This window comes from Solea solea, chromosome 2, assembly GCF_958295425.1.
Source record: "Solea solea chromosome 2, fSolSol10.1, whole genome shotgun sequence".
In the NCBI taxonomy this organism is placed as follows: Eukaryota; Metazoa; Chordata; class Actinopteri; order Pleuronectiformes; family Soleidae; genus Solea; species Solea solea.
Genome location: NC_081135.1, coordinates 6,548,226 through 6,556,858, shown reverse-complemented (window position 1 = coordinate 6,556,858; position 8,633 = coordinate 6,548,226). Strand labels below are relative to the sequence as shown.

The 8,633-nt window shown below is 41.5% G+C and overlaps 1 protein-coding gene across 3 annotated transcripts in view; it reads right to left on the bottom strand.

The window, feature by feature from the left end:
* Positions 1–206: 206 nt before the first annotated feature.
* LOC131455437 (E3 ubiquitin-protein ligase Midline-1-like) overlaps positions 207–8,633 on the bottom strand; it is a 43,646-nt gene continuing 35,219 nt past the window's right edge. For 2 of the 3 annotated variants that reach the window (XM_058623058.1, XM_058623057.1), the window contains exons 4-10: positions 7,576–7,683; positions 6,448–6,596; positions 6,208–6,365; positions 4,869–5,012; positions 2,764–2,925; positions 2,341–2,548; positions 207–2,243 (exon numbers count right to left, since the gene is read on the bottom strand). In XM_058623058.1, coding sequence (XP_058479041.1) covers positions 1,895–2,243; positions 2,341–2,548; positions 2,764–2,925; positions 4,869–5,012; positions 6,208–6,365; positions 6,448–6,596; positions 7,576–7,683 — 1,278 coding nt within the window. In that variant the 3' untranslated portion in view covers positions 207–1,894. The remainder of the gene's footprint in view (positions 2,244–2,340; positions 2,549–2,763; positions 2,926–4,868; positions 5,013–6,207; positions 6,366–6,447; positions 6,597–7,575; positions 7,684–8,633) is intronic. The other variant, XM_058623059.1, reaches the window with a different exon arrangement.

Sequence of the window (8,633 nt, the reverse complement as noted above, 5' to 3'; positions counted from 1 at the left end):
AATAACATACAGTATTGATGGTTATTAATGAACAATGAACTTTACTTAAAATCTGTGATTCTACATCAGCCAAAAAAAAAAAAAAAAGCGTGAAATGGCTCTTGACATTTCACTGCATCCTACTTTGCAGCTCATGACATTTTCAAATTGCTATATAACTTCACTTGAAGGGGGAGGGGGGGGGGAATAAACACTACACTTTAAAGTGAAATGGAACTTTTATTTTTTGACCTTCTCGTACTTATCTAACTCGACAGTGATGCAAGCGCTTCAATCCTGTTTTCCATAAAAATGTCCATCGAGACAAAACATAATACACCGTGGTCATAAAGTTAAAATGGAGACATTAAATTAAGCACTATATATATATATTCATACTGGATACAAGTAAACATACAGCTGGGTTTATTGCCAATGAAATACAGAGTTAATTGGACAGAATGTATCCTCCACATTTGTAAGTGTACTGGGTATTAAAACAATGAAACACTGAGAAATCAGACCAGAGTATTGTATTCACACTGAGAATTAGATGCAAAATCCCTTTGGTAAGTGAAAACAGCAGTGGCTAAATCTCATTTAGGCCTTTTTTTAAAAAAAAAAAAGATCCAAATAAAACTCGTAGTCACGTGAGTGGCTATGGTGTTTTAATACGATGGCAAATAATTTGACTAAACTGAATATTTCCAAGCCGTTTTGCTGCATGTCGATTTGAAACCTCAGTGTGCAAATGACACAAAGTTGAATATAAATTGGGAAGTTCTGGTTCTGGAGCATTGGCACACACATATGACCCACTAAACTGGTTGTTAGAGAAATAAAAAAGAAAAAACAAACGCACCCAATTGTGCATTTCATCACTTGGCTCCAATAATAACCTGGGGCTCCAACTGTAACACAACTCACAGATTACTTGTAATGTCAGGACTTGTCTGGCTGCCAGAAAAGAAAATGAACACAATATGTCAAACACAACGCAACACTTTGCCAATATGAATGCATGGTAACTGCACCAAAAATAAATAAAATAAACAAGACTTTTAGGCTACAGGACCAGGAATTAAATATGATGTGCTAAAAAAAGAATCTACATTTAAAGGAATGTTTTACTCTCAATATTAGAATAATTCTTTTTAATTCTCTGCAACTTTCAAAAATAATTCAGCATTTATTAAGTGTAAAATTTTAAGTAAAGACACATGTATGGACAACAATGGCTACTTTGGTTCCTTTTTTTTAATCAACAAGGGGAAGATAAGGGGGACTGTTTCTGAATTTACAAAATATACCTATGTCACAATGCTCCTTCAGCATGATTAGTTAAATGTATGTATTGTTTGCATTCATGTTTTGTGTATGTGTGTGTACGTGGTAAGGGATCTTCAAAGTGCTATATCGGATAATAAAAAAAAAAAAAAGGTGTAAAGGAAAAGAAGAAAATTAGAAATTGATTTGTGGCTTTTTTTCCTAGTTGTACCGTGGTACAAATCATAGCCCAAAGTGCCTCAGAGAATGAAAAAGGTCCATTTGTCCTGGTTTCCTCTGTACTGACTCCAGCTTATTGCCATCCATCTCGAACAAGTCTTTTTTGAGTCAATACAACATATGCCAGCGTTGTGTTTTGCTTTGACAAAGCCAAAACGAAACAACCGAGATCACATATCTGAGAGGTTTGATGAAAAACGCACCTCACACTTTTGTCTTTGCACTTTAAAGCTGCACTGGGTGACTTTTCACAAATATGAATTAATTTTTATTGCGGAACGTGATGTCATTTTTCACGTGAACGCGATTTAATTTGCTCAACTGATAAGCGGATCGTAAAGACTATCGAGTCGTTTTACTAGTCATGGACAGCGCAGCTTTAGAGTAACGAGGCCCGTTTCAGCGCCATTCAGTTGTTCGGTTCCACGGCCTCCAGGTGATCAGGGATTGGTAAACCGGTGAGGATCGTCAGACACTTGTTCCACACATTAAACACGGGACACACGGGCTGGACAAAGGACACGTGGTATGTGTGCAAGTGCTGCGAGCCCACGGCGTCGTAGAATGTCAGGTAACCGGCGTCGTAGTCCAGGAGGACGCCGACTCTCCGCAGGTGTGGCGAAGGCTCGATGGCGAGCTCCTTGCTGTTGTGGCGAACGACCCAGGAGTTGTTGCAGCGGCAGAGCACCCAGGAGGCCGAGTTCTTGCCGATCCACTCGTGCTTGGGGGCCGATTTGTAGGCTATGCCCACAGCGTACCTGAGGAGGAGTGGGAGATTCTGTTACCCACTGTTACCCACATTTTCAACCTCATAACAAATGGTAATATTAGGTCACATCAGGGTCTATGTCTCACCATGTGCTCCCTCCAATCAGAGCCTCCCAGTAGTGACGGCCACTGTCAATGTAGACGTTTCCTACCACGCCGTAGCTGTTCTGGCTTGAGAACCGGTCCTGACTGTGGCCCTTCTTGGACGTGGTTTCATCCCGCTCCACTGTCAGGTTATCGTGAGACACCTTCAGCTTTTTGTGAGCAGATTTGGGGTCCAGCTTGAAAGGCTGGCCTGGGCAAAGAAGAACAAAGAAAATTGAAATATTGGATTTGAGAAGTAGCACTGAGTTACTGTATTTATTGAGCCATTAGGTTGGATATTGGACAGCACTGGTAAGGTTCATAAGAAACAACAAACTGAGCTGTGGGTGTGAGTGATTGCTCATGTGTTGGCCTGTAAAGGTTGATGCCATGTGGAGTTTTAAGTTTCAGTCATCAGAGGCTTACTGTTGGTCTTGAGAGTTCCCGGTTCACTGCTCCTGCTTCCTGCTTGGTTAATGGCCTTGACAACAAAGATGTACTTGGTGCCGCTCTGCAGGCCGTGCACCGTGTAGTGGTTCTGCTTGATGTTGGGAACAATCATCCAACTCTCCAGTGAGTTACAGAGACCTGGGAGGAGAGACGAGAAAACGAGAAAGACACATTACAGTTTAGCTTGTTCGTTCGTTATTTTTCAGGTTTCCCCCCCCCCCCCGCGCTTTTTAAAAAGTTACATTTTGACAGCAGATGACGTTAGGTAACTACTGCTACTAACTTGATCAAGCCTCTCATTGTAAGACAGCAAGTTATCATCCTGACATACACTTTCCCCCCTAGGAAATCCATTTGCAAAGGCTAATGCTGTTGTTTTTTTGGCATTGCATTAACGTAAGACTGTGTCCTTCATTCACCTCAAATGGACCTGGGGGCAGGGGGGGGGGGGGGGGTTTCTGCCATGTGACTCATTATGCCCACAGCGACACTTCTGACATTATCAGATATGAAAACAGAAAGAGGAAGGGAAAGAAAACGGGGGCAAGTGTCACATTAGTTAATCGCTGTCGGTTGCGAGCAAGCTGTGAACTGTGATGACACACGAGGTCTAACCTTGGGAAGAAAGAGGCAGAATGTGAGGAGGTTTTTTTTGATGTGAGGTAGATCTATATGAATTCACACACACAAAAAAGAAAAAAGAAGAATGGCAGAATGGATGAAAGACAGAGAAAAGGCAGTTTGATTGAAAGGGAGCATGGGAGCTCATCTTTAGAAGTCCTGACCCCATTTTCCTCCCTGTGGTTGTTGTTCACTCGACTGTGCTCAGGATTTTCTGGGCCGTGTGTGTGTGTGTGTGTGTGTGTGTGTGTGTGTGTGTGTGTGTGTGTGTGTGTGTGTGTGTGTGTGTGTGTGTGTGTGTGTGTGTGTGTGTGTGTGTGTGTGTGTGTGTGTGTGTGTGTGTGTGTGTGTGTGTGTGTGTGTGTGTGTGTGTGTGTGTGTGTGTGTGTGTGTGTGTGTGTGTGTGTGTGTGTGTGTGTGTGTGTGTGTGTGTGTGTGTGTCAGCCTAAACAATAAGTCTGTTGCTGTCCAACAAGACGCTGTGTCACTAAGTGCATGTTTGATTCCGTCTTGGCTTTCATCCCTTATGTCATTAGAGCCACATCCACCAGAACACCATGCACATATAAACACGACATCTCTGCACATGCACTAGAATCTTATCTTTTTTTTTTTTTTTTGCTGAACAATTGTTAAATTTGATCCCGTGTTCATTCTTCACAAGCAACAGTAATCTGATCAAGTTTGAGGCCGTTCGTAGCACAAAAACTGCAGGGTTCCTCTTCCACTTCAGCCTTTAGATTAGTACTTGAGCTCTAGCAGCTTGCTTTGGGGTAAACGAGTGGCTGCCAGTGATTGTATAAAGTGGATCTCAGGTCCGTAAATAGTCGGCTAAAGTTACTGGAAGTGGAACAGAGACGCGGGTCATACAAAGATTTTGTGCATACTCATGGTCCGTATAGTTCTGGAGTGGAATCGCTGTTTAATCAAACGTATTCAAAACAATAAGATGTGTTCTAGGAATTTCACATTAGGCACAAATCTGCTTGTCGTAGTTTATATTGTGAAAGGGGTCGCAATGGTTTTTTCATCGTTAAAAAGTGGGCCCCTATATTAAACTTTGGAACTTTGCATGAGTTGTATGTCATATCTTGTCATATTATTACATTACATTATTATTATTATTATTATAACAGTTTGTCCTGTTTTTAAATGAATGAACTCGAACAGCTTTGGGTCGATTTGACCATTTGAATTTTGATTTGAGAAGATTTTCCCATGATCCTGCCCCTGGATATCAGGTCAGCAGAGCCTCATTTCGTGTCATTTATTCTTCATTTCCACACTTAATAGTTTTATGTGCAATAATTATTTTTACTTGATTAATTCTGCTGATATTCCATGGCTTCTCTGCTTCATCTGTTGCACTTTAGAATGCATACAGTATTTTCAAATATAATTTAAGTGAGTTTATTTATTTTTTTTTAAATTATTTGACAACGTATGCAAGTTCTACTTACTGGCAATGTTGGACTGTCCGGTGAAGATGGCGTACTGGAGCTCATAGGACACGACTGTGAATTCATCATCAGACGTCCAGTGGACGGTGATGGTGTCATAGGAAGCCGTGCATAGCTCCTCCCTTATGCACGGAGCAGTCGGAGCTGTGCGGATATAAACAAAAGTATTCAGTATAATCAAAAAAAGATAGCATTCAATGGGGTTTCAGCTGCTGTAACAAACACGTGCCCCACTTAACCTCGTATGTGCACATTTTGGCCGAATTCGCGAGGGTAAAGGTTTCATTACACACTAGACTGAAGATGTTCTTTTCAGCCGAGTGGTCGGTTAAGCATAAGTAAAGAAGGACAGAAATAAAACATTTTATTCGGATCAAAAGCAGCTCACATTATCATCAGGATAAGTGTTTGATCTTTTAGCAGTGAGGGCTTAAATAACTAGAGGTCCTGACTTGGCTATCTTACACTTGTTTATTGATTAATGGGCAATCGTAAGGGTATTACAAGCTGTTTTTGCTCTATTAAAATAGAAAAATAGAAAATAAATCCCTTTTTGTATTCAGACTGAGGTCGGGTAACAAAGATACAAAAGCTTCAATTGATTTTAAAGCTACTTCCTCTCCTCTTCGGTGCCATTATCTCCTTCTGCTCATCCCTCTGTCATGAGTGGATGCACCGAGTGGAGTGATTCTGTCTGATTCACTTCGTGAAAACAGCCTCCAGCAAAGCCCTCGTGCATTGCAAAATAATAACTAGGAGGCAGGCATTTTCACAGACTTTGAAATCCACTATATGCCCGATGCCTTGTTTGTGTCCCCCGTATGTGCTGCAGTGGCTTTCTAATAGGTCCTCATCAGTGGGGAAATGGAAATTAAGGTTAAAAATTAATTTTGAAGTTGATAAGCTGGGGCTTTCTCCTTCAAATCAAAGACACTGGAGACTTTAAGTGAATAAAAAAAGTACTTGGAGCTGGAAACAATGTAGAAGTTTTATGGGCAGTGAAGGAGTAAATTAAAGAGTCCACAAAAAAATGACATTCAGTCCATAATTAAAATGTTAAAGTTTGCAGCCAATGTTCATTTCTATTCTATTGCTGTAACCTAAGCTTTTAAACAATAAAATCTACTCAACAACTTAACTACTTTTCCTGGACACTTGATTGTGTGAACTCATTTAACAACAGGTTGAATGTAACATACATTTATTTCAATTCTATGCACTCCAGCTTTAGGAAACGAAGAAATGTAAGATTGTTGTTCACGTGAATCAATATGCCGACTAAAAGAAGTCCTTTTAGGTTTTAAAACATGAGGCTAAAACAGTTTAGTTCAACATTTACCTGTGAGGTAATCCAGATTCTCCAGCAACTTCTTCTCTCTGGTGAAGTCCAGGGCGAAGGTGTCGAACGTGTCCGTCAGGTGGATCTCGGGGATCAGCACTTGGGTTGACGCCGTTGCCATCGAAACCCTAGATGACGACCAATCGAAGATGAACAGGCTTCAAATCCGAATGAAGTCAACACCTGATTTAACAGCGTATACGTGGCGTCATGCTGCTAAGCTGAATCATTCCTTCTCACCTCTCGTTGAGGCCCTTTGCGGTCTGCAGGAAGCGAGCGTGGTCGGTTTCTTTTAGCGTCTGGTCGGCCTGCGCGATGAGGACCGACGACCTCTCGATGCACTGTTTGCAGTTCGAGATCTGCTGGGTCAGCTTCCGAACCCTATGTGCCTGGAAGAAAGCGGAAAATAAGGGAAGTCTGAGAGCAGCTCAGTTTGGACTGATCAGATCGTCAAAATAAGAGCGTGTAAAATACTCTTCTTCCACGTTAAGGTGTTGCAGTTGCAGTTCATTGGGTATGAGAACATAATCATAGCTGAAATGACCCATATATATGGGCTTTTACATGCAGAGGTCAATTTTTCTGCATGTTCTTTTAATTAGAACGACCAGCAATGAAGGCAAATTTGTTTGAAAAGGCATGAACGCATCCATCAACCTCAGCTGATGTTAGAGTTTTGTTTTTTTAAAAGCAGAAGTTTTGAAAAAAAGACCACATAAAACAAATGATATTAAAATAATTATATGTATGTAGCCCTGTCCAGGGTGTACCCTGCCTATCGCCCGATGTCAGCTGAGCTCGTGTGGAGGATAAAGTGGTAGAACATGGATGGATGGAAATTTCAGGAGCGATTTTAAGAGACTGATTGAGGCCAGTGGCTGGATTGAGGTCAAGTAAGATTTCATCAGCAGTTTGCCCTCGCAGAGAACCCAAAAGAGTTTAATCGCTGCCAAAATAATCCATTGAAACACAAAGTCATCGTTGTGTTAAAGCACACATTAGATGAGGCGGAGAGCTGCGGAAATAAACTATCCTTTTGATTGCTGTCATTTAAGATCAAGCACTTTAAAGAAACAGTTAAAAAAACCTGTCCATCTCTGCATTCCTAAAAAAAATAAATAAAATAATGTCGTGTTCCAAGTCTCATTAGACACCGTTTAAAACATTTTTTATGTGGGTTTAGAGAACACCCTGTCCATATGCTGTGGGATCTACAGTTGGCCAGTCTCACTGCTTTCGCCGTCTGTTTGAAATCTGTGAATGTTTTGCATTCTGAGCCGTTTCCAAGTGTGCGCTCTCATTGTGTTTGACTAGTAATAAATAAAGGAGAAGAGGAAGTGTATTTGACTCTTGCATGTCGAACCTCACCTTCCCCTCCTTGATCTTGCTGCCAATAATCTGCCTCCTCTGCTGAATGATGTCAATCAGGACGTCACACTCCTCCAGGAGCTTGTTCTCCTGACGGGAAGCGTTTACCTGAGAACCAATGCACACACACACACACACATGCAATGTTAGATAAATAAAGATGGAGGACTCTATCTTTATTGCTTCCACATGGCGTTGACCGAGGTGCGGGATGTCATTTTCATCCATCAGCCCGCCATCCTGTCTGAGAGCAGACTCTTGAGGAAGATGAGGCACATTCAGATTCAGGCATTTTCTTTTTTGCCTCCTGCTGGCTTAATCGCTGAGTGACAGGCAAAATAAGCAGGAGGCCCCGCACTCGTTAGAAGCAGACACGACACTCCACACACACACACACACACACACTCTGTGTGTGAAATCAGCTCCATGTTACAGCAATGCACTATATTTAAGTCTCTGCATTCCGAGTGTGTCATACATTTGATTTCTGCTGACAATCTCCACTGTTCAGTGACTGTAGTTATAGCGGCAACATGGCGGTTTCTCCTTCCGTGCGCGACGGCCATTTGTGATTTATAAAATAATGCTGTCAGATTAAATGAATAAGCGGGACCAAAAAAAGTCAAAAGGAGGCAAGAATGCTCGTCTTTTTTTTTTAACAGAGCATGGTTCGCTGGGGATGATCACGTCCACCAGGTTCCATCTGTAATGTTTGCATTGCTGCTTTCGTCTGGTTTTAATCGTCAATTACGACTTCTCTTTCCTCTCCTTCTCTCTTCGTTTGAGCTTCAGGAAAACACACCATGGAATCACATGTTTATTTTGTTTATTTTCACTTCCTGGCCTCCACCATATAAGCCATTGAACCAGTCGTGGAGTCCACAGTGTTTGGACAACGTCATTTAAAGATGTTATCTTTCAACAAAGAAGTGATTTGAAAGGAAATTAAAGTTCCCGTGTGCAACGTTTACGTGTAACGCAATATAAGTTGTATAAAGACATTTGTTGTTGCCTTAGAATAAGCCTTTTATATGCACTCTAGTCAAAGGCCTCGGTTT